At 41.0% G+C, this 25337-nt stretch overlaps 1 protein-coding gene across 1 annotated transcript; it reads left to right on the forward strand.

The window, feature by feature from the left end:
• Positions 1 to 23468: 23468 nt before the first annotated feature.
• On the forward strand, positions 23469 to 25136 carry LOC108999320 (peroxidase 72-like). Its single transcript, XM_018976207.2, has 4 exons — positions 23469 to 23740; positions 23849 to 24040; positions 24319 to 24484; positions 24709 to 25136. Exons 1-4 carry the CDS (start codon positions 23513 to 23515, stop codon positions 25119 to 25121), a joined length of 999 nt encoding a protein of 332 aa, XP_018831752.1. The 5' UTR covers positions 23469 to 23512; the 3' UTR covers positions 25122 to 25136.
• Positions 25137 to 25337: the final 201 nt, after the last annotated feature.

Genomic DNA, 25337 nt, shown 5'->3' on the forward strand with positions numbered 1-25337 from the left:
AACCTCAGCCGCACGAAGCCGCCACCCAACGCCTGCATAGCATCTGTTGCAAGCCACAAAAAAAAAAAAATCCTCTGTTTTGGACAACCGAAACAGAGCCACGCCTACAGCCACCCCAACTCCTCGGTGCCACCTGCCACGACTCACCCACGCCCAGCGTAGTGCCGTAACACCTCTGCTTAGCTGCTTCTCCGCCGCTCGAAACCGAGAACCACCCCCACCTCACTGAGAAGCCTCTGCTTCCTGCGCCAAAAGCAGAGCATTTACTGAACTCCACCGTAAGCCACTGCATAACCAGCACCTGTTTGCACCGAAAAAACACCATAAAATCGACGGAAACCGCCGGTCGTGACATCCCCGTCACCCTGCGCAGATCGGTGAACCCAGAACCTCCGCCATTTTCGTTTCCTCTCGGTTGCTCTCTCTCTCTCATCTCGCACTCTCCGAACTCTCTCTACCTCTCTCGTGCGCTTTCGCCGCCCAGCGTAGGTGGCCTCGCCACTGCATGCTCTCCTCGGCGCCCAGCAGCACCACCATAGTTCCTGCATCCGCCCAGCTCGCCGCCATCGCGGCTCCATCTCTCGGTAAGTGCTGCTACCGCCAATCACTGGGTGATTTCCGTGTTTTGTGTGTGCAGCAGTTTTTGTTTTCCTTTATAAGTGATTTACGTACATATATATATATATATTATATTTCATAGATATATATAGTGGTAACTTGATAGTTGAAGTTATTTCCAAATTTATCAATTTACATTCAGAAGTGTGTTTCCGGATGAAGGGTAATTATTTATTTATGTATTTTTGTTGTGATGTTGAAATGAGTTTTGGTTTTAAGTCTCATAAAACATTATTTTGTGTAGAAAATATTTTAACAATATTGTTAACAATAAGAGGTAAACCTATTTTTAAGAGAGGAGTTTTGCATGACATATTTTTTAAGACTTTTAAAGTAATCTAAGTATTTTATTAATTTATAATATATTGTGGGTACTATAGATATTTTTGAATATTACTCTTTATTGAGTTCCGCAAATGCCTAAATACTTGCTCGATTAAATCTCTTATTGGTACGAATTTGATTAAATGGATATTGGTGGCTTTAGAAAATGGTGGTATTATAGAAATTATTAGAATTCTAGGTTTTGAGGATTTAAATAGGTTCTTAGGTTCAACTATCGAAATACGGATTGATTGAAAATTTACAGAATTTACGTAATTTTATAGGTGACGATTAATATTTGTTCGACTTCGTTGAGGAATCTTGAAAGACTAAAGAGTTCCAGGTAAGCGGGGTTCCTATGCTAGATTTGCATAAAAATAAAATGGACTGAGGTTGATTTTTGAAGATAAACATGTTTTGTTATGAAAATATATTTGAACTACCTCAGTTATTTGTTTCTGCATTACTCATGAGATTCTGTTTAAGAATAAAGTATTTTCTAGCATGATTGGTGTAGACATGAGCTATTTTGCATTTTGCTTCTAAACTCTGAAAAAGAGAGCGAATATGAAAGTTTGTGCATAAAATAATGTTTTGTGATTTCTAAAAACTCTGTTCTGTTCTGAAGATGGTCTGTACTCTGATATGATATGCTTTCTGAAAATTCTGTTCTGTTCTGAAGGTGTTCCGTATTTTGATATGATGTGATTTCTGAAAACTTTTGGCATGACATTCTGAATTGGGATGTGGTTTGTGGATGGTGACCTATTTGACCTACCACGGGTGCTAATAGTGGCTTCTGTTTGGGTTGGTACCAACTGTTCTGTTTCTGGTGCACCCACTTTGGAAACAAAGTGGTTTTCTGGTGATCTTTCTTGTGTGCACACTCGGGGCTCCGAGAATAAATAAGGGGAAGATTCACATTCTGTTTCTGCTCGGTTAGCTACCGGGGTTTGCACAACCCTACCACGGGGGTTAAACATGGCCTCTGACGCGATATGATGCTCTGGTACGATGGTGGTCAGTTATGCTATGCCAAAAGAATTTGAATAAGAATATTTTGAACTTTCGCTCTGATATTTTTACAATATGTTCTGACTTTGTATTCTGAAAATAAAGTATTTTGTTCTGCATCATGAAATCTGTAAATGCTCATGTTTGCATACTAGTATATGTTCTCTGCTTACTGAGTTGTTGATAACTCACCCCTATCTCCATAATATGTTTCAGATAATTTTGATGCAACAGCTGAAAATCAGGGATAGGGAATACTTGCAAATTTTGTGGATCATAGAAGACTATGTACCCTAGGGTACAATGACTTTTGGAGAGTCTTTTGGTAGCGTTAATATTTTATGTGGCTTTGGTATGTTGAGTGTTGGATATTTTTAGTCCTTGTGGAAAAGTTTATCTATATCAATGAGACACCACTGATGTGCCCTTATGTAGGAACATGAATATTTGTGTTGAACAAATAGGTTAATATGTTATGGAGATTCTGGTTTATTTTTAAAAGTATTATTTGGAAATGATTTTTTTTGTGATATGAGTTAACTCTCCGGACCCTCTGGGGTCGGGGCGTTACAAGCAGTGTCAGGGCTCAAGGTGAACCTTGAAAAGTCTGAGATGGTTCCGGTGGGTGTGGTCCCTAATATACGCAGTTTAGCAAGTCTTTTGGATTGTAGGGTGTCCTCTTTCCCAATGAAATATTTGGGCCTTTGTTAGGTGCAACTTTCAAGAGTAGAGTAATATGGGATGGGGTGGTAGAGAAGGAAAATGTTGGTTGGATGGAAAATTGTGTATTTATCAAAAGGGGGTCGTCTCACTCTTATCAAGAGCACCCTCACTAACCTCCCCACTTATTTTTTATCTCTCTATCCTATGCCTGCAGGGGTGGTGAATAGGATTGAGAAACTTTTGAGAGCATTTTTATGGGGAGGCATAAGGGTGGAGAAGAAATTCAATTTGATTAGTTGGAAGACAATATGTGCCTCAGTTGTGAATGGGGGATTGGGTGTTTGTAATTTGAGAACCTTTAATAAATCGTTATTGGGGAAACTATAGACACTAGATATGGTGTTGTTTGGGGTGGTTGGTGTTTCAAAGAAGTGAGAGGGGGGTATGGAGTCGGGTTATGGAAGTTTATAAGGAAGGGGTGGACATGCTTTGAAAATCATATTCGCTTTGTGGCTGGTGAGGGCAAGCGAATCATCTTTTGGCAGGATATGTGGTGTGGAGATCATGCATTGGAAATGGTTTTTGCAGCTTTATATCGTATTGCAGCTAATAGGGAGGCTTCAGTGACGGATGTGCGGTTATCTGCTCATGGTTCGCATCAGTGGAATATTCTATTTAATAGGAATATTCATGACTAGGAATTATCTATGGCTTCATGCTTTTTCAGCCTATTACATTCCTCAAGGACTACTATGGCACAACATGATAACTTGAAGTAGAGGTTTCAGGATCACAAGAAATGTACAGTAAAGGTGTATTATAACCTATTGACTACACAGGATCACACTCCATTCCCTTGGAAGAACATTTGGAGGTCTCGTGTGCCCTCTAAAGTTGCTTTTTTTGTTTGGAATGCCGCTCTTGGGAAGATTTTGACCACAGACAACTTGAGGAAGAGAGGATGTGTAGTGTTGGATTGGTGCTACATGTGTAAAAAGTATGGAGAATCGGTGGATTATCTCTTACTACATTGTGACGTAACAAGGGTATTGTGGGATGAGATCTTTTGAAGGGTTGGTGTTTCTTGGGTAATGCCTATGAGGGTGGTGGATTTGATGGGTTGTTGGAGAAAATTGTAGGGCAATCATCAAGTGGCAGCAGTTTGGAGGATGATTATGTTGTGTATCATGTGGTATATTTGGACGGAAAGGAATGCACGCTGTTTTGAAGACAAGGAACGCACAATGGTGGAGTTGAAGATTTTTTTTCTACATACTTTATTACTTTGGTTTTTCGCTATTGTATTAAACAGGGATGATATTAATGATTTCTTGTCCTTAGTTCATCGCTCTTAGAATGTATTTAGGTGTTCTTTTGTATACTTCATGTGTACTTGGTACATGCCTATTTCATTCATATTAATAAAGTTTATCTCTTACTTATATATATATAAAATAAAATAAAATAAAACCTTTACAATGTAAAACATGATTAAAAACTACAAAGTATGACTAAACTTTGGCAATCCATGTTAAATGATCTAATTTGAATTCTGTCCATGCTAATCTAGACAAAAGAGAGGTAGCTTGAAAGAAAGCTATAGAACAAGTTTAGTGCTAATTTGGCTAGTGGTAAAGATTTTGGTGTCTATGGCTAGTGGTATGTGTGTAACACCCTGTTCCCGGAGGTCCGGAGAGTTAACTCTTAATACCTCAAATCAACTTAAATAGTACAACTATAAAGTCCGAAGAATCCAATAAAATATTAATCAATTTAATCAATCCAAATATCTAAATTCCTCCATGGGGACAATAAAGAAAAACTCAATAACATAAATTAAAAATTCTCTAAAACTCGAAATTATCCTTAACTCATCAAATCAAAATATTTGAAACATAAATTTGGTTTACTAACTACGACTCTCAAATAAGCACTTGTACCCTCAGCACTTATTCCACTCTGATCATCACACCTGCTAAAACTTTCTACTCTTGTTCTCCAGCTGAACCATAAAAAATATCTGAAAAATATATGGAGATAAGGGGTGAGTTATCAACAACTCAGTAAGCAGAGGACATATACTAGTGTGTAAACATGAGCATTTACAGAAAACAGAATACAGAACAAAATATTTTCTTTCAGAATGCAGAAACAGAATAATGTTTTCAAAATGTAGCGTCATAACATGTCATCAAAATATCAGAGCGAAAGATCGAAAATATTCATAATCAAAAATCTCTTTGGCATAGCATAAATTGAAACATCATATCTTATCTTATAAAATCAGAACAAATACCATGTTTAACCCCCGTGGTAGGGTTGTGCAAACCCCAGTAGCTAACCGAGCAGAAACAGAATGTGAATCTTCCCCTTATTCATTCTCGGAGCCCCGAGTGTGCACATAGGAAAGACCACGCAGAAAACCACTTTGTTTCCAAAGTGGGTGCACCAGAAACAGAAAAGTTGGTACCAACCCGAACAGAGACCACAGTTTTACACCCGTGGTGAGGTCAGAACGGAACAAAAACAGAAATAGAAACAGAATGTTATGCCAGAGGTTTTCAGAAATCACATCAGATCATTTCAGAGTACAAAAAATTTTCAGAACAGAACAAAATTATTACACAACATAATTTATGCACAAAATTTCATATTCGCTCTCTTTTTCAAAGTTCAGAAACAGAATGTCAAAAATAAGCTTATGTCTACACCAGTCATGACAGAAAATAATTTCTTCTTAAACAGAATCTCATGAGTAATGCAGAACAAATAACTGAGGAGTTCAAATTTCTTTTCAACATCAAATATGTACATTTTCCAAAAATAACCTCAGTTCATTTTATTTTAAATGCAAAGTCTAGTATAGGAATCCCGCTTACCTGGACTTCTTAGCTTTTTTCGAAATTCCTCAAAAGCGTCGGATAATAATTAATTGTCGCCTATAAAATAATCACGTACTTCTCATAAATTTCCAATTAATCACGTATCTCAATATTTAAGCCTAAAATGCTAAAATAACCTATTTTAATTCCTCAAAAACCTAAATTCTCAGTATTTCTAATATACCAACATCACTTTCTAACTCATCAATATCCAACATAATAACTCCGACTAAAACATTAAATTCCAATTTATTTATAAATTATAAAACTAAAAAAAATAGCGTAACTATATCGAAAACATTATAAGTAGATGATCATACTTTTGTTTAAATCAAAAAAAAATATTCTTTTAAAAAGGATTTAAAATAAGATTTTGCATTTACCAATTACTCCAAGAATTTATCAATATTTTCATAAAAAAAATATTTTGTTATGAAAACACATGCAGTTCACGTATATAAACTCACAAAATTAAACACCCGAACAATAAATCTAGAGTTATGCTTTAAGGGGTATAAATGTAATCATACATCCTATAGTTCATGTAACATACAGGTACATATATATATATATACACGCCGGAAAAGAAAACTCCACACAGTGCAGCTGAAGCACTTACGGAGAGGTGGGGGCACGACGGCGTGGAGCTGGTGGTTGGCTACGGCGAAAGGGGGGTGGCACCTGGTCACTGGCTGTGAGAGTAAGAGAGGGAGACGAGTGAGAGAGGCACACGGTGAGGGAAAAGTGAGGTAGATACCGAGAGAACGGAGACACCAACCCGAAATGGCGTGAGGTTACCGGGGAAACAGAGGCAGCGTGCGGCGGACAGGGGTGATGAGACGTCCTCCCTGGCAGTTTCTTAGGGGGCACAGCGCGGAGGAGCTTTCGGTGGAGGGTGTTTTCAGCGGCTCAAGGTGGCTGGAAAAATGCTCTGTTTTTCGGATTCAAAACAGAGGAGTTTCGACTCACTCTGTAGATGGTTGTTTCTCAGCACTCTGGTGGTGGTGCAGGTCGAGTATGGCGGCGAAGCTGGACTCCAGTGATGGCCAAGAGAAGGTGATGCACGGCGAGGTGGAGTTGTGATCCGTGGAGATGCAAAGCATGCACGGTTGCTTCGATTTCGTTTGGATTTTGGTCGGTGCACGGTGGAGATGGTTAGCTGATCAGAGGCTTACGAGGGTGCACTGGTGGCGGTAAAATTGACGACGGAGGGCTAGCTTATGTGGGGTGACTCTCGGTATGGGAGTGCATGCAACCGAGGGAATGGAGGCCGGGCTTGCGATTCCAAGGTGGTGCGGCGGCTAGAGTCTGGGCAGTTTCTAATAGGATGGGAAAAACCTATGAATGTCTATATATATAAGAGGTGAAACCCTAGAGAGCCAAGAGAGAGAGACGCGAGCGCGGATGAAAGTGGGTTGAGCGAGAGCATGCACGACGTGCACGAGAAAAACCAACTTACGGAAAAATAAATAAATAAATAAAGACCGAAAGAGAAAAAAAAAAAAAAAATCACTACTCAAGTCCGTAAAATAAAAACTTAAAACATCAAGTTCCAATAAATAAATAAATAAAAATCTAAAGTCTAACTATACTCATTTTGGATCCGGGTGTTACAATGTGTGATATCCTTGGTGTATATGGCTAGTGGTAAAGATTTTGGGAGGAAAAGTTTATTTTTCTTAATTTTTTTTTTTAAAAAGCATAAGTAAAATTTTGGACTTTCTTTCAGCTAGAGGTTGAGGGAGGCCTAGCTAGGCTTAATATGGAATATTGGAAATAAATTAAAGAGAGGCAGTAGTAGTCAATTAAGCCAAGGCGGCCAGCATGCATAATGCTTAATTTGGATCATCAGCTAGATAGCAATCAATTTGTACACATGAATTAATGCGAAACTAATAGTATTACTTTGAAACCTCATGCAAGCATGCACCTGCAAGCAATTAGTCATGATCATCAATCATCCTTTGCTATGGAACCCACAACTGTATGCCCCACGCGCACACAAATTAAAGCTAATCTTTAATCTAATCCAATGTAGTACAGTGCAAAAAAATTATGAATGTCTACAAAAATCTGAAAGTAGTACGGTGCAAATGAAGAATGTAACCATGGTCTTGTATTCTCTTGACATATGCAGTAAGTACCTACAATGATAGAATCAGAAACACCTTCAAAGTTCACATGTTCACATCTAAAGTTATCAACATAAATGATGTTTAAAAAGCCTTTAAAAGGGGAAGCTGAAATTGGGTGTTCCAAGGTATGGTAGGTAAATCACCAAAAGAACATAATAATAAGACTAACAATAAAATGAAATAACTACAGGAAACAAAGATCACATGCAAGACACAGAAAACCAAATGGTTTAAGTCAAATTGTCTCTGAGAAGAGAGTAGACTCAAAATAAAAAAAAAAACCTAAAATCAAGATTACTCTCCAACAAAATGCAATAAAAAATAAAAAAGAACCTAAAATTATCAACGAGACACCATACAACACTACAATCCGTTGGTAAAAACCCTAATCCTCTATTTTCATGAAACCCTAAAGGAAAAAATCTCCCAAACATGCTAAAATCGATAGTCATTGTATAAAATCAAATTGATAATATAGTATTCAAGAAAAACAAACTTAAAAGGATAACTAGAGAGAGAGAAAGAGAGAGACACTCACCTGCTAGGCTAGGCGGTGACGGCAATGGTTCGGTAGTGGCATAACGTGGTAAAGGGTGGCAGTGCACAGACTCGGGGAAGAAGGTCGAAGTGGAGGGTACTGTGATGAAGACTGGGTAAGGCTCGGGTGGAGGGGGAATCAAATGTTTAGTGGTTTTGGCGCCTAAGGCTCAATCTCGTCGATTTGATCCCATTGCAACTTGTTTTTTAAACTTACGTCGAATTTTTTTGCCATTAAAAGGCAAAAAATCGCTGCAAATACATGACTTCGTAGTCCACCGTGTTTAAATTGTTAAAAGGCCGCGACGATTTTATATTCATTGCAAAAGCTTACTTATTGCGGCGAGTTTATTTACAGCGAATTTAAAATCGCTGTAAAAGGCCTTTTCTCTTATAGTGGTTGAGCCGTAGTACTTCATATACTTATTCACTTTGTGTTAGTGACGAGGGATCTCACACATTTTTCATGGGTTGAGAGAGGTCAAGAAACTTTTATATATGTAGTGCAACAAAATAACTCTATATCTATAAATTAAGTCACAATTATGAAAGCTTTTAGCTTTTACTAACATTTGATATCCATTATATATCATGAGTCTATTGACTACGAAAGTTAAAAAAAATTAATTATTAGATATATACTTCTAAAGCATGAACATGTGGTGCTTCTAACCTTATCATAAGATGTTATGTGAATTAAAATTGATTCTTAGATAATCAGTTTTAATTATATGGCATGTTGTAATAGGGTGAGAGTATCTAATGACTTTTCTAATAAAAAAGCATGAAACCAGTAGACATCTTACTAGGAAGATTAATGATTATTTCTTGACATTCGGTTATCCAACATAAAGAGGAAAAGATAGCGTGGATGAAAGGAGTTAAAGCTCCCTTTAATATTGCTTCCAAAATTATATATTGTAAAATATTTTAGTGTTCACTATATTAGGAGGCTTATAAACTCTTTTGAAGAGCTATAAAAGTTATTGTTCATTTATTTGCCTAGTTTTTCTTCAAGCCTCAAAATCAATCCATACTATAAAATCACTTGGTAAAAACCGAAAAAATAATATCTTTCAACAAGACCTATACTGATCAAGGTTGTAAATAAAATAGCCTACAGTTTGTATGCCTTTGCATTGATTTATATAGTGTTTACAGGAATCAAAAGTTGACATTTACACCTTTGCTTCTAGCTGTATAGAAACCATAGAAAGAAATATACAACACTCCCTTCACACTCGTTACGCCACATCACCACTATCCACTACGGCATACCTACCGTATGGTGCATCACTCCACCACATAGAGTACACTTCATGTGTACTCCCTTCACACACACTACGCCACATCACTATTATGCCATACCCGCCATATGGTGCATCACTCCACCACATAGAGTATACTCCACGTGTACTCCCTTCACACACATTACGCCACATCACCACTATGGCATACCCGTGTGTACTCCTTTCACACGCACTACGCCACATCACCATGATGGCATACCCGCCATATGGTGCATCACTCCACCACATGGAATACACTCCGCGTGTACTCCCTTCACACGCACTACGCCACACAAAGTACACTCCACGTGTACTCTTCCCATTCCACAATACGCCAGGAGGGTATATTTTACATATACTCTCCTTATCTCACTCTACGCTACACACAGAGTACACTCAGCGTGTACTGTTCCCATTCCACATGCCACGTCACCAATACAGCACATAGTCCACAACCACACTACACAGCACAGTCCACAACACTTCACAGCACACTTCCCAACTACGCCCAACACTTCACTATACAGAACATCCCAACACAGCGAACTCCACAATACTAATAGCACAGTCCACAACCTAATCAACTAATCAACATCTAACATAAATAACAAGAGATAGAGGGTTATACCATTGACGGGATAACCCATACGTTGCTCATTGATCATCACAGCCGATGATGTCGGAAGGGTCGTACGTCGCGGCTAACCCACATACAATGGTTGTTCGAGCGTTTGGATAGCTAAGTGTGGTCTTGGAAGGGCTCGTAGTGGCCTTGTGGTGGTGGCGAGGGGTGGTACACAGCGTATCCAGCCGTATACAGCGGCTGTCTTGGCCATTAGAGTTGGCTAGAGGTGCGGGTCGTGGTCCTGGAATGGTGGTCTTGTGGTGGTGCTGAGGTGGCAGTGAGGGGCGGAACACGGCGGAGCCATGGGTTTCCCTTGGAAACCCGTGTGTCTCAAAGAATGGAATTAGAAGGGGAAGGCTTAGCTGGTCGTGGCTGGCCGTGGAGGGACTTAGGGGTTGCTGGTGGAGCTCGTGGTGGCACTGGGGTGGCACCACGGTGACCTAAGGCTATGGATCGAAGCTGTGAAGTGGAGAGAAGCCGTGGGAGAGAGAGAGAGGGCTTGAGAGGGCTAGAGAGCTTGACTGGCTTGGACGAGCTCGGGGAGGAGCCATGGTGACTAGGGGAGGTGCCTGGTGGAGCTGGAACCGGCACATGGTGGTGCTAGGGCCGTCGGTGGCCCTGAAGCTGTGCGATGGAGGGGAAGAGGGAGCTTCACGTGGCTTGGGTTCCATGAGAGAGGTGCACCGGTGAGAGGGGAGGCCATTGGTGGTAGTGTGGTGGCCGCATATGGCGGTGTTAGGCGTTGCGCACGGTGAGGCAGTGCGTGGGTCTCTTCGTGTGTGCGACGAGGAAGGTGGCCGTGAGATGGGTGGCTGGCTTTGCCGGTGGGGGGTCGCCGGCATGAGAGGAGGTGGATGGTGGTGGAGGTGAGACTCACCGGCACATTGGAAGACATGACTTGGAGAGGGACAACGTACTGCATATGCGTGAGCTGAGGGAGGGAGGAGAGAGAGAGTGGAGGGAAAGTGAGGGAGAAGGAAGAGGGGTCTGGGTATTTAACCTAGTCCAATCGTCTTGGAATCTTCAAAATGATTTAAAGATGAGAGATTAAAACACTGATTTGAAAATGCGTAAACATTAACTTAATTAAAAGCATTTAGAGGAATTAAGGTAGAATATTATTTAAACTAACTTTAGTTTATAAAATAATATTCCTTCATCATTAATAAAATGATGAAGTCTTATTTAATATATTTATAAGGATAAAACCATTTAATTAATGAAAGCTTTCAACATAATTTAAATCTCATAATATTTTAAATAACTGAAATCATTTTAATAATAATATTAAAATGATTTCCGACAATTATAATATTTTTGGAGCTCTTCAAGAATATTATAATTGTCATATTTAAAATCTAACTTAATTCAATAACACTAGAAATAGTCCGTATAAATATTTTCAATACATTTAAAACACTGGGCGTGCCTTAGAAGTCACATAATATCTTTTAAAACACGTCATCAAGATTCGACACGCATGACGAGGCTTACGTCAGAAAGAAGGGGTGGACACTTGCATAATCCAGTCCTCAGATTTGCTTACGTCAAAAAGAAAAAGCCTTACGTCAGAAAGAAATAACGTACGTCAAAAGGAAGGAGCGGGGTGTTACACCTCCCCTGAGGTTGGGCCAGATGTATGTTACTGATAGTAGCATTAAATGTCGTATCCCACCGTCACCACGGAAAGGGGGAATGATCATGACAGATGGGTTTCACTAGAAGCGATGCAAAAGTGAACCCTTGACAACGGTTAAAAAGGCAAAAAGCTACAAAAGACGAGTAAGCAATACTCAATCTCTGGATCCTTGAAAAACAAAAGGAGAGTTTACTAACTTCAACATAAAAGGCTTCCCACCTTCGGACAACCTTCCCCTCCTCTTCCAGGTAGCAGGTTGAAGACTACTCCATCAATGGCTTGTACACAAAACACGTCCTAACAGCTAGCGTCATCTACGGGATCCATTCTTATTTGGCCTAACAACGATAGCATTCCTTTTGTATGCTGGCCCCCACACGCTCCCCAACATTCGAGCAACAATCCTCACCCGAATGGCAGAGATTGAGGAACTAATAAAGAAACTGATGGCAGATACCTAAGGCGGTAGGGTGAAGTGCTAAGGAAAGCAAGCGGGAGACTCGGGGAGGATGCTAGCCTGAGTAAATCTGAGCAAATGGAGGGAGAGTCACAGGCTGTTGGTGAGGTATGCAGACAAATGAGCCACAAGCTACGAGGCCTCAAAGATAAGTACGAGGAGTTGGCGAGTAGGTTGGGAGGGTCCTCGTCTATAGATCAAATACTGGGTAACACAAACTTATCGTACAGTCTGGAGGTGATGGCAGTGCCACTCCCGCCCAAGTTCAAAGTTCCCCCAGATAAAGATGTATGATGAATCCAAGGATTCGATCGAACACTTAGAAACTTTCAAAACCCACATGACGCTAGATGGCTTCTCGGGAGAGATAGCATGTCGGGCATTCCCCCTCACTCTAAAAAGCCTGTAGACTCAGAATAGTGAGCGGCTGAGGGATGGGGGCAAACACAACTGAAAGGGCCACCCATATTGTTCTTACAACAAGGAGGAGGGTCACCAGACCCAAAATTGCCAATACCTGAAACAGAAAGTCTTGGATGAGATCCGCGGCGACATCATGCAAGAGATCCAAGGGTAGACCCTAAGGAGCCTCAACATCCGCCGCCCAATGCCGCTCCAAGTGAACAAGCCAGGACATGCGGGTACTGGGACAGGAGGATTGATGGAGCGAAAGTCCCAAAAGAAGGCAAGTCAGCAGAAGGGAAGCAAGACCCCTAGACTCATGCCGCAACAATGTACCATTAGGAGAAATCTATACCATCACAAGGGGACACGCCAAGGGAGGACCCTCGCTTCGGGAAGGAAGGCCTACGCCAGACGGTTGAGGTATAAAGAGATTTTCAATGCCGATAGGCCGTCCAAACAAGCCTGAGCCCAAAGAACCCCCAACACAACTTTCGATGAGTCATCTAGCCGCAACAATGAGCCGACCGTAGAGGAGTCATCTCTCCCCACGCCTTGGTGGTAACTATGCTGGTGGCCAACTACACCGCCTAAAGGATACTGGTGGACAACAACTGCTCTGTCGACATATGCTTTTGGGAAGCTTTTGCCAAATGGAAATGGCTAAGACAAGTTGCACCATTCCCCCATGCTACGAAGAGGGTTCCCTAGCGATGTTGTGTAGCCCGTGGGAGCGATAACGCCTCCCATCACTGTGGGGTTGGGCAAACTCTCCTCGACGACCATGACGGACTTCTTGGTAGTCAAGGCACACTTCTTGTACAACGCAATGGATAGCCAACCAACCTTGAATAGTCTAAAGTTGGTGACTTCAACCTACCATCTGAAGATGAAGTTTCCAAAGGAAAAGGGCATGGGGGTCGTGTGCGGGGAACAAGTTGTGGTGAATGAATGCTACGTGTGAAAGCTTCGCGAATGGGGGCAGAGTAGACTCAATGGCCCATTGCGAGACAACCACGGACGCCCCAAAAGCTATTTGGATGCAGTGTACTAATTTTTTTCCCTTCAGTGTAACACCCCCCATGTAAAAAGTCATTCATACAAAAATGGACAATATTGCGTTTATGTACCATCCTTATTGTACGTTATTCCGACCATGTGGAATCGGTCACATGCCCACAAATTCGGCGGCAAAGGGGGGAACACCTATCCCAAGTGTTCCACTCTTCCCTCGCCTGCTAGTACGGTCGATCCCTGATACTGCCTAGCCCCTGAGGCAGATGCTCTGTACCCATACCTTGACGGCAGAGGGGGCAACACCTCCTCCAAGTATCCCACTCTTCCCTCACCAGCTAGTGCGGCTGATTCTAGACCCTACTTGGCCCTCAAGGTCGATGTTCTATTCCCGCACCTTAATGGATGAGGGGGGAACACCTCTCGCAAGTGTCCCACTCTCCCCTCGCCCACTAAGATTTCGCCTGGCCCTGAAGTCGATGCTCCGCGTGCCTCAGTGGCGAAGGGGGGAACACCTATCCCAAGTGTCCCACTCTTCCCTCGCCTGCCAAAGCGGTAGATCCCGAATCCTGCTTGGACACCGAGGTCGAAGCTCCGTGTTTGCATCTAGGGGTGTAAAATTTTCGGTTCGAGTCGAAAACACTAACTTGGCTGGATCGAAAATTAATTTGGTCACTTGTCCTCCATTTGTGGGACCGAATGGGTTCCGGTCCCAGGGTCTGTGATTTTCAAACCGGACCAGACCAAAACCGCCCAAACAATTTATATTTTTTAAAAATAATTTTCACTATATATAATATGTTATTTTATATAATAATTATATAAGTTAATTATGTAATTTTCATCTAAACTATATTATTGACCATATAAAATGTTAAATAATATATTCAGTAAATTTATAATATATCATAAATTATATGATAATTTATTTCATTATATGAGGATAAATTATATCGTCATTCATACTCTACTATTTACATTTAATTTAAGTAATTAAATAATTTTTTTAACATACCTTTTTTTTTTTTTTAAAGAGCCGGTAGCCACCCACATAGCAGCTCCGTCCTAAGTTTGTTGATATGCTCTCACTTATGGCGGAGGAATACCGTGGTAACAATCAACACAAACAATACCTTACAAGAAACCAACTCTAGTGACCAACTATCAAAACCCAGAAAAATCTAAATATGCCTACCAAAACAAAAACAAAACCGATCAAAAACCCCTTAAGAAGTCTCAACCAGTTTTAAACAAAACCAAATCACTCTAAAACAAGCCTAAGCTAGAATCAAAACCAAACTCAAAAAATGCCTATGTACGAAAGGAGGGGAGACCCCACTTATCCAAACAAAGAATCCCCTTAAGGAGATGAGGTAGCAAAGCCCGCTCTTCGTAAATCACGTTCATACCCATTTCCCCCTCTCAAGCAAGAAAATCAGCTGCACAATTCCCTTCCCTATATTGATAAAGCACCATGAAATTTACCCCTACTATCGCCACCATTAAATCCTCCCTAAAATCCCAAAGGTACTATAAAGAGCATGTACCTTTCTGAAGCCAATCGATGACAATGCGCGAGTCACTTTCAATGATCACATTCAAATATCGAAGTCGTTACACAAACAAATTCCTTCGACAATTGCTTTGAGTTCCACACTATTATTCATGCCTTGTCCGAAATGACTAGAAAAAGTCGCTAACATCCTACCACGATAATCTCGAACAATTCCTCCACCTCTTGAATTTCCTGGATTTCCCCTACAACTACCGTCACAATTCAATTTCACCCAGCCAGAATGAGGCTCACATATTTACCTGGCCTTGCGGAAGGGAGATGATGCAAAAGTTTGAGTTCCTGCACTAACTCCATATCTGGCATTGTGAACTTCTTTATTGCATTTGAATTCATTGCAATCCCACTAACCCAGTACTTTACTTGTCTCCAAACTTGTTCCGCGTTTTGTTGCACACCCTCCATTCTAGCTCTGCATCTTCTCTTCTATAAACACCAAGTAATCACACATGACACCACTCCAATTAAAATACCTTTGATAGACGAGTTTTTGGCATAAGAGAACCAGCTTGAGATCCTATTTTTTCTAGGGGATGAACCTATGAAAAGGAGCCCCCAATAACACACCAGCTCGATGCCTAATCTTTGTAGCTTCCTCATTTGAAGAGAGAATGTGATCACTATCTTCCTGGCACCACTCCTCACAGCAATCGCATGCCGAAGCCATCGAAATTCCCTTGGCCTGAACTCTCTCATCTACTGGCACACCTAAGTTGCAAGCAAGCATTAATAATATATATGCAATCAATTAATAATATATCATAAAAAATATGATTGATAATCGTCTTTCGATAAAATGGGATAAAATGTCACGATTTGGGTTGAAATTTGACAAGAAATTTCAGTTGGGCCGAAACATATAAAGCTTGCCCATTTGGTGTTGGGTCAGACCGAACGGACTGATACTTAATGGTCTAGTCCAGTCCATAAGGAAATTTGATATGGTCCAGGGTGGGAAAAGGTGGATCAAAGTGGTCTGGTCTGGTCCCAAAAACACCCTATAGGCTGACCGGAACGGCCAAAAGTCACCTCTACTGATGCCTCAATGGCCAAAGGGGGGAACAGCTCTCCCAAGTGACCCATTCTCCCCTTTCCCTCTAATGCGGTTAGTCTAGATTCCTACCTGGCCCTCGAGGCTGAAGCGCCATGCTCGTCGACCGAAGCCAAGTGTGCCACTCTCCCCTCACCCTCCTGGTCCTAGAGGCTGATTCTTCGTGCTCACTCTTCGACGATCGATGGAGGGAACACCTCTCCCAAGCATCCCACTTTCTCCTCTCCCACCACTGAGATCGATCCCAGATCCCGCCTAGCCCCCGAGGTCGATTTTTCGTACTCGCGCCTCGAAGACTAAAGAGGGAACACCTCTCCCAAGTGTCCCATTCTCCCCTTGCCTACTAGGACGGTCGATCCCGGATCTTGCATGGCCCACGAGGCCAACTCTCCACACTTGCGCCTCGCCCGTACAATGTAAAGGGGGAACACTTCTCCCAAGTGTCCCACTCTCCCTTCCTCGCCAGCACGTTGACTTAGGCCTAAGTCACAAAGGAGAGTTCCACACAAGGCCCAGGCTGGTCAGGGACTGAGTGCATGGGTGCCGATAGCAATGCCTCGACCCACGACGAAAGGAACATAAGAATAAGGATGACAGACAGCAAAACCAAGCCCGCAAAAAAGAAAGAGATGAAAGTTCAAGAGGAAACGTTGTTCATTGATAACAAGTTTACAAATACTAGTTGGGAACCATGGTAGAGGATTCCAAAAAAGAAAGAATCAGAGTCATTGGTGAGGCAACAGGGCATGGAAGGCTTTAGGCATCAGACTGTGCCCCAAGGAATCGAGAGGGAGATGATTTGCCCGAGTCGAGGTGAACTAAGCAAGATCCAAGGCTCCAGGGAGAGTGGAGAGTGGAGAGGTTCGAAATCCAGTGCTTCTTCAGTTTCTTGGGAGTCTCTACAACTCCAAGCTTGGTTGCGGAGGTGCTTGGCCACTATAAGCTCGGGAGTAAACCGAGCAAGTGTAACATTGGCCGCAACAAGCTCAACCTCTAGTTTTGTCACCCTCTTACCTCGGGACCCCTTCTCTAATTGCCTATGGGACTCCGACAGCTCCAAGAGCTGGGACTCTGTTGCTTCCTTACCTTCTCATAGCTCGAAATATTGTGCTGTGCATCCTTCTAGGACTGCAGCCTATTCAGGCACCCTACGAGTCAGGACCACGTTGACCACCTTCTCCAGGGTAGCGAAATACTCTTCACAACACTTATAAGTCTCCTTTGCCTCCTCTTCGAGGCGGAGTTTCCTCGCCTGCTTCAGGCCCTCTCCTCGGTGGCGATGGTTGTGGTAGACTGTAGACTGGAGATCTCCTACCTCAGAGACTCCTTCTCAGCCTGGAGATTAGACGCCACCTTGTGTTGGTCCTGGGCGAGCTACCAAAGAAGTCTGTTCCCCTCCATGATCTCGCCATAGGCCATCTCAATGCATTCTAATGCGGCACTAAAGCGAAACATCTCGTTGTATGGACGTTAGCCCAACGTGCCTAAGGCTGCTGCTTTCTTCAACTCTCACATCCACCACCCAAGCTGCCAGTAGCTTGATGCCCTACCAAATAAAATAGGGTGCTGAAGAGAAAATGTCATTCAGCTGGGCAGTCATCACCCTAATCGCCTCCGACTTGGCACTACCCATGGATATTTTAGAGAGGTGGGACGGTGAGACTCCCTCATCGGTCCGAGAAGCTGACACCCCACGCAGACCAAGTGTCAAGGCATGGGAAGCACCCTGAGCCTGTGGAGGCAGGTTCGCCCTCTCCGCCCCTTCTGATTGTTTCTGGCCTCTGGTTATTCCCCGTGGCATCGATCGGCTGAAGTGCCCCATTAGTCTCAGTAACTTGGGGGGGGGGGGGGGGTTGCAATCAGGCCCTTGACGAAGGCGAAGACTCATCCTCACTAAGGACTACTAGGTTGATGTGAGAAAAACCCTAAGAAGGCAGAGCGACACAAGAGGGGGGCGGAGCATCCCCACCACCCGAAGGTGCAGGAACCCTTAAGGTCAATTGGCCGTCATTCCCGGGGCTCGTTAGCACCTCTAGGTGTTTGGGGAGGGCAGCTTTGGTGACAACTCCCGATTTTGGCTCAACCAAGGTCTCAATAAAGGCGGCCTACAATGCCTCCTCGTCTGAATCCCAAGAAGAAATCCCCAAACCGTCAGAGGGAGAGGAAATAACATCCTGAGCAGATGAGGATGCGGAAGATGTTACTCAGGAGGATGCGCCTGTAACACTCGTCCCATCACTGGCCTCTGTTGGGTCCACAAATGCAACCCTTTCCTTTGGGTGGGGTTTCTTCGCCGCCCTTGAAAAAATGCTCTCTAGGGGATGCTTAGACTCTAGCGGAGTTGGGGGCCCCTTCAAAAATTCCCTACCTCTCACGTGCAAGTGATCGGGCGCGACCACGAAACCATCAATGTTCACCAAAGACAGAAGCATGTCAATCCACACCTCCTCCTCGTGTAACAAGACCCAAGCATGCACTAGTTGGATATGGGTCCTTTCCTTGTCGAGCAGGTCAAACTAGACCCTCTTGTCATCGGGAGCAACCCCCAGTCAAATCGAATTCGGAACTCACCGGCAGTGGCCTCCCCAGGGGGAACTCCAACCCATCCCCCAACACAAAAAGGAATTTACTTTGCCATCTCTTGGCTTAGGAGTAGCACGGATCAAACTGGGCAAGTTTGAACTTTGTTCGGGCCCTGAAGCTATAAATGTTCCCTTTCAGTGGCCAAACCATGTGGGTAAATAGGAACTCCCGCACTGTCAAATTGGGATACTCCTCCCTAGGGGCTCCAAAACCAAGCGCCACACCACACAGCACGCCAAAAGGGTCCTCCAAGTGAAGGGATATAGTTGAGTTGGAGCTAGACCCAGGAAATCCAATACATCGCGGACTGGGTGACCAAAGGGAGGCCTGAGCTTGTTAGAGAATGCGCTGGTGTGCAGAGCAACTCTCTCTGAGTTACTCACTGAGTCGATGATGGTATGGCTGGACTCGGGAAGCTCAAGGACCTCCTGCCCACGAAGAGCATCCAAAACGGCAGGAACTAATGCGAAAGTCCATGTAGATTCGTCAAAGGAGGAAGGCCTACTGCGAGAAATGTTCCTTGAGGCCATGAGAAATGTTTCGATGGAAGGGAATGGCACGAAAAATCAACAGTGGGAAGAAAGAAAGGAGCAGTCGGCAGAAAGGAAACGCCTAGAAATCGAATGAAAGCTATGGTGGGAACTTGAAATGGGATTAAATAGGATGAGGGGCGACGGTTGGAGAACCCAAGCATTAGAGATGCAAAGGAACAAGATGAAGCAACTGTTACGCATGTTCTCGAGAAAGATAACGAGAGACGGAGAAGCGTCAAGGAGTGGGGGAAATTTTTGAATTCCCTACGAGGGATTACGAGAAGACTAGGGAATTCGCGGGGTAGCTAGAATGGAGATTTAAATGCGTTGGGCCAAGCCCATACTATCCTACGAGGGCCACAATTTTTTAAAAGACTAAACTAAAGGAATTTGAAGAAACTGGGCCTAGACGGTGTCCACCACGAGAGGGGGATTTGGTCGGTAGCTCGTCCCCTCTCCTCAAACCAATGCACTAAAGGGATTAAGCCCACTTAGGATCTGGTCCCCTAGGGAATCAACTGCATCAAATGCATCTTTGAGTGACCTCACCCGAGGTTGGGCCCAATGCCTGTTGCTGATGGTCGTATTAAATGCCATATCCCACCGCACCATGAAAAAGGGAGAATGATCGTGACAGACGAATTTCATGAGGAGCGATGCAGAAGCAAATCTAGGACAACAGTTAAAAATGTAGAAAGCTACAAAAAACCTATAATATTATAATAATTTGTTAAAATTTTAAAAAGATAATAAATTTACAGGAAGGTGATCAACTTTCCTCTCTAGATATCCATCGCAATGTGGATGGATATCATGACCATCTCAATGTAGAGGTGGTTGCAAACCATTCCACCCTGAGTGAATGTTGCCACCCTAGTTTGAGGTGGTCATAGACCATCTTGTTTGGGATGGTCTTATGGGCACCTCACGCTGAGATGGTTGCAACAAATTAAATCAAAATAGTAACCAGTCATATCTTGAAAATAGGATTACTCCTCTTCGGCCATATCTTGAAAATAGGGCTACTCCTCTTCAAACGATCGGATCACCATTTTGGAGTGGTGGGCAACCACCCTTGTATTCTTATTTTGAATTTTGAATTTGTTTTTAATATCAAGTTTTGATTTAGTGTACTTGGGACATTTTCTCATTTATTGATAAAACTATTGATGTGTCAGATTTTGGTTGAAGAGTGAAAGATCTTAACTTATTACACGAAATTATAATTGAAGATAAATTTTAAAAGAAATGGAATTCCACTATATAGGATGGTGCGCCACATTTTGATCTAGATCATTCTTTTAAACCTAGTAAAAGTTCACATTTCAATTAAGATATATATTATATATATATATATATATATATATATATCTCTTGAGATCAAAGAATCAAATGCTTACCTAAGAAATAAAAAATAAATAAAATAAATGAAATGATTTTAGTACTCTAAAATGATTGGTTCTCCAACCCTACCTATAATATCTTTATTTTATTTTATTTTATTTTATTAGTGGATGGATAGGATTAACCTAATATTCCCGTTATCTTTGTTTTCAGACTAAAGCATTAGCTTTTTCTATATATGTCCGAACCCTCAAAGCAGGCAAACACCTATAATTACGAAATAAGATTGTCAGGTTATATGGAATGTCAACATGCAGAAGAAAACCAAAATTTAAACAGCTCCACAAAAAAATATGTAAAAGAGAAGACCCATGCACGCAACATCTCGAAAGCTGCATGGGGAATAGCAACTCCATATTGTAGAAAACAAATGGGGTAACTTATTTCACATCTTTCATACATCTTTATTAAATAAAGTTTTAAGTTACTTGCAAAGTCAGAATAAAATTTGGCATTCTTAAATATTCTGTAAATAATAAAAAAATATTAATAAAAAAATATTAAATTATAATAAAAATAAATAAAAAATAATAATAAAATAAAAAATAATAATAAAGTATTCTCAATATCTAAATTAGACTTAAATATCAAATTTTTATTGGATGACAAGTGACATTAATACCTTTGCCAACCAATCAAAGGTGATTGGCTGATACATTAATGTCACATGGCAATCCTTCCCTTCTTTTTTTAAGGAGAGATTGACATAAATACATAATTTCAATTTTTTTTTTTTAAATTTAGGTATTAATTTTACGAAAATTTAAAACTCATGTCTTGAATTGCTAAACAAGAAATTCAAGATACTAATTTGCAATTTATAACCAAAAAAAGAAAAACAAAAGTACTGATCTTAGCATGTTACATTAATTTAGAGTACTAGTGCTACTGACACAGACACAAATTCACTAAAAAAAAAAAAAAGGAAAAAAAGAAAAGGAAATCCGTAGAAGTAGTTTGACTGTCCATTTACTACGTACATTGAAAAACTTGTTTCATTATCCAATCATTTTTTATTAATACAATCTCGCTACGAACTCGACAACTGAAATTGTAATTAAATGGAGGTTAACTAAGCCTCTAAAGATGATAAGGATGTTTGGGAAAACGAGAATGTGGAAAATGAGAACTTAAATTATCTGAGATCCCTTTGGATGTTGAGATATTTTTATCTCAATCTATCTTATTTTAATATTTAAATACTATTTAAATACATTTTTTTTAATTTTTGAAAAAACCACATACTTTTCAATTGTAAATCTTCAATTTTTTTTTTCTTTACCTAATCATTACAATTTTTTCAAATCTTCAAACAAATTGTAAAAAATAATTCAATTTTTTTCAAATTTCAAAACAAAAATTATATTCTAACAATATTTTAATTTTATAATATTTTTATTCAATTTTTTCTCTCTCATTTTCTAAAACCCTATAAAATATTTTAATTCAAATTATTTTACTACTATTCACAAACTATTTTACTACTATTAATATATTTTTTTATCACATTTTATCTCAATATTCTTAAGTGATACATGTTAGTGTATACATTATATACGTGTTAGTGCATTGATATCACCAACAAATCTGATGAATGAGGGTGTTACGTGTTAGTGTATACATATATATCTTAGATTATATCTAATATTCTTAGAATATTATGATAATATTCTTAATTTCTTGTAATTACTCTAGGATAGAATATATACTCCTTCATTGTATTTCCTTATTTACATTGGCCATATTCAACTATATAAGCCTATTTTGTACAGTTTTATACACAGAAAATATACATGCATTATTTTCTCCAAAACCCTCGATCTATTTCAACAATAGGGAAGGCATAGACGAACATATAGCCAACACTAGTTGTACAAGATGATCCTAGGAAACGGCCATGGTCGAGTACTGAAAAAAAAAAAAAAAAACATGGTAAACCGAAGTAGTTTAAGGTGGTGCCAAGAACATGAAGATTCAGCTCGCTATAAAGGCTTTATTTTTTTAATTGGCTTCGGGTTTACTTTCCTACATAGTCGCACTTGGATGGCACCGAGTTCATTCGTGTTGTCAACAGAGCAGGTGAGTCAACATCGAACCACTATTGGCACCAAACATCCTGAATTTCTCTATTTCATGATAATGTCTTTCTTCTCCTGACCCAAAAACAACCAGGAATAGATGCAGTACTGCAGGTTGACCAACTTGTAAACTTCTAGATTAATCTTTATAACAAACAAGAATTAAAGCTCAAGACTAGAGGACACGTTTTTAGTGATTTTAATCAATTGAGTATCGTAAAATTAATATAATGCTAATTAAGAAGCAGAGCTCTTGATTTAGACCTTTCGTTCCACCGGTTTTTATGAGAACGATTTACGACCCAATGGATTGCTGTTTTCTGTTAAAATAAGGGAACTTAAAGCTGATGCGTTATCATGATGAACAAGCAAGCCCATTATTGGAAAAGCTACTTACCCATTCCAAGTCTCTTGTTACTTTTTGGGTTCCTTTTTCTTTGACAGATAGATACCAACTCCAACTTTTTTGTTCCCTTCCCAGTTTTTTGCTCTCTCTCTCTCTCTCTCTCTCTTAATTACGTAGGACTTTGTCAAATGTCTACAAAAAGTTTCCCCTATAAATCCCCCCCCTAATGCCATTCATCAGCTTTCAATCATAGCAGGTCCTGACCATTTCTCTGCGAGTGTTCTATACAGAGAGGGGTCTTGATCTTGAAAGGATTGGGACAAAAAGAGAGAGTCAATACTAATAATGTCTCAGTTTACGAACCTTTTCTTAGTTCTCTCTCTTTTTGCCTTTGCTCCCCTTTGCTGCTTCTCTAGCAAGAACCATGGGGGCTACCTCTACCCACAGTTTTATGATCACTCCTGCCCGAAAGCTCAACAAATTGTGAAGTCCATAGTGGCCAAGGCTGTGGCCAAAGAAGCTCGCATGGCGGCTTCATTGCTTAGGCTCCATTTCCACGACTGTTTTGTCCAGGTCTTCCAACTTCCCAAACTCATCTCATTTAACAGGTTATAAAGACTACACTGCATTATCCATGCATGCATGTCAACTTATATACAAAAAACTCTTCATATTTTGCAGGGCTGCGATGCATCCCTATTGTTGGACAGCAACGGAAGCATAGTCAGTGAGAAGAGGTCGAACCCAAACAGGAACTCTGCTCGAGGGTTTGAAGTTCTGGACGAGATAAAATCTGCTTTGGAGGACGAGTGCCCACATACAGTATCTTGTGCTGATATTGTGGCTCTAGCTGCTAGAGACTCCACTGTTCTAGTAAAGTGCCACATTTTTATAGTCTTGTCATAATTTTGCTGCATGACAGAAATAAGCCAAAATATATTTTCCATCCCTAAACTATATAAAAGAAAATGAGTTTTTTGCTCAGTCGATTGAGATTTTTTATACTTAAGATTGAACTTGCAATGTGTGAATTTTGTTAGCTTTATAATTTGTTGATGGAAGAAAATATACTTTTACCTAAAAACAACTTTTGGCTAGCCAACATATGTGTGTGTGTATAATCAGAACTTGACCACGTTTTGAATATGCAGAGTGGTGGACCCAGCTGGGACGTTTCATTAGGAAGAAGGGACTCCAGAATTGCAAGCTTGAGTGGCTCAAATAACAACATCCCTGCTCCAAACAACACATTCCAGACTATCCTCACCAAGTTCCTGGGACAAGGACTTAATGTCGTTGATCTTGTTGCGCTATCCGGTAATATTTAAAGAGCTAGCTTGAACCTACCATTGTGCCAAACCACAATCTGGGTCCTTAATTTAAGGATAAATGATTGATGGAATGGGTGTGGAGGAATCTAAATTACCCAGAACACATGTGATTAACCTGGTTTAACTTCAAAACAAAGTCACCATCTAAATTAACCTGGTTTAATTCAGTATGGCAAGAAGATTATTGAAGTTTGAATAATTGTTATGCAGGGAGCCACACGATAGGAAATGCCCGTTGCACCAGCTTCAAGCAGAGACTCTACAACCAGTCAGGCAATGGGCTACCCGACAGCACATTTGATCAATCGTATGCTGCCAAATTGAGAACCAGATGCCCGAGATCAGGTGGTGATCAGAACCTGTTTTTCTTGGACTTTCTCAGCCCAACAAAATTTGACAACAGCTATTTCAAGAACTTGTTGTATTTTAAAGGCCTTCTAAGCTCTGATCAAGTTCTTCTCACAAAGAAGGAAGCATCCATAGAATTGGTGAAGACATTTTCAGAAAACAACGAGCTGTTCTTCGAGCAGTTTGCCCAGTCCATGATTAAGATGGGAAATATTTCTCCATTGACAGGCTCGAGGGGAGAGATTAGAAAGAATTGCAGGAAGATTAACTCCTGATTAGCTCCATTATAATACTGCAGTTCCATCGTGTGTCGTGTGCTTTTCCTGCTATCTATTCCTGATTAGTTAATACTGTATGACATATTTTAAGTGCTTGGTATATGAACCCGCGTAAATGTGCTATATCTACGAGTGATTGGGAATGAAAAGATCTAAGATGAAAAGTAATATTAATCTTCGAAAACTATCTCAAGATTTTCGTAGGTAGGTCAC

This window comes from Juglans regia, chromosome 11 (assembly GCF_001411555.2).
Source record: "Juglans regia cultivar Chandler chromosome 11, Walnut 2.0, whole genome shotgun sequence".
Lineage (NCBI taxonomy): Eukaryota > Viridiplantae > Streptophyta > Magnoliopsida > Fagales > Juglandaceae > Juglans > Juglans regia.

Bases quoted from the DNA above. Each gene is read 5' to 3' on its own strand.
- LOC108999320 (XM_018976207.2), top strand. From the start codon at position 23,513: ATGTCTCAGTTTACGAACCTTTTCTTAGTTCTCTCTCTTTTTGCCTTT. The intron at 23,741-23,848 runs GTCTTCCAACTT...CATATTTTGCAG, and splicing joins TCCACGACTGTTTTGTCCAG to GGCTGCGATGCATCCCTATT. The intron at 24,041-24,318 runs GTAAAGTGCCAC...TTGAATATGCAG, and splicing joins CTAGAGACTCCACTGTTCTA to AGTGGTGGACCCAGCTGGGA.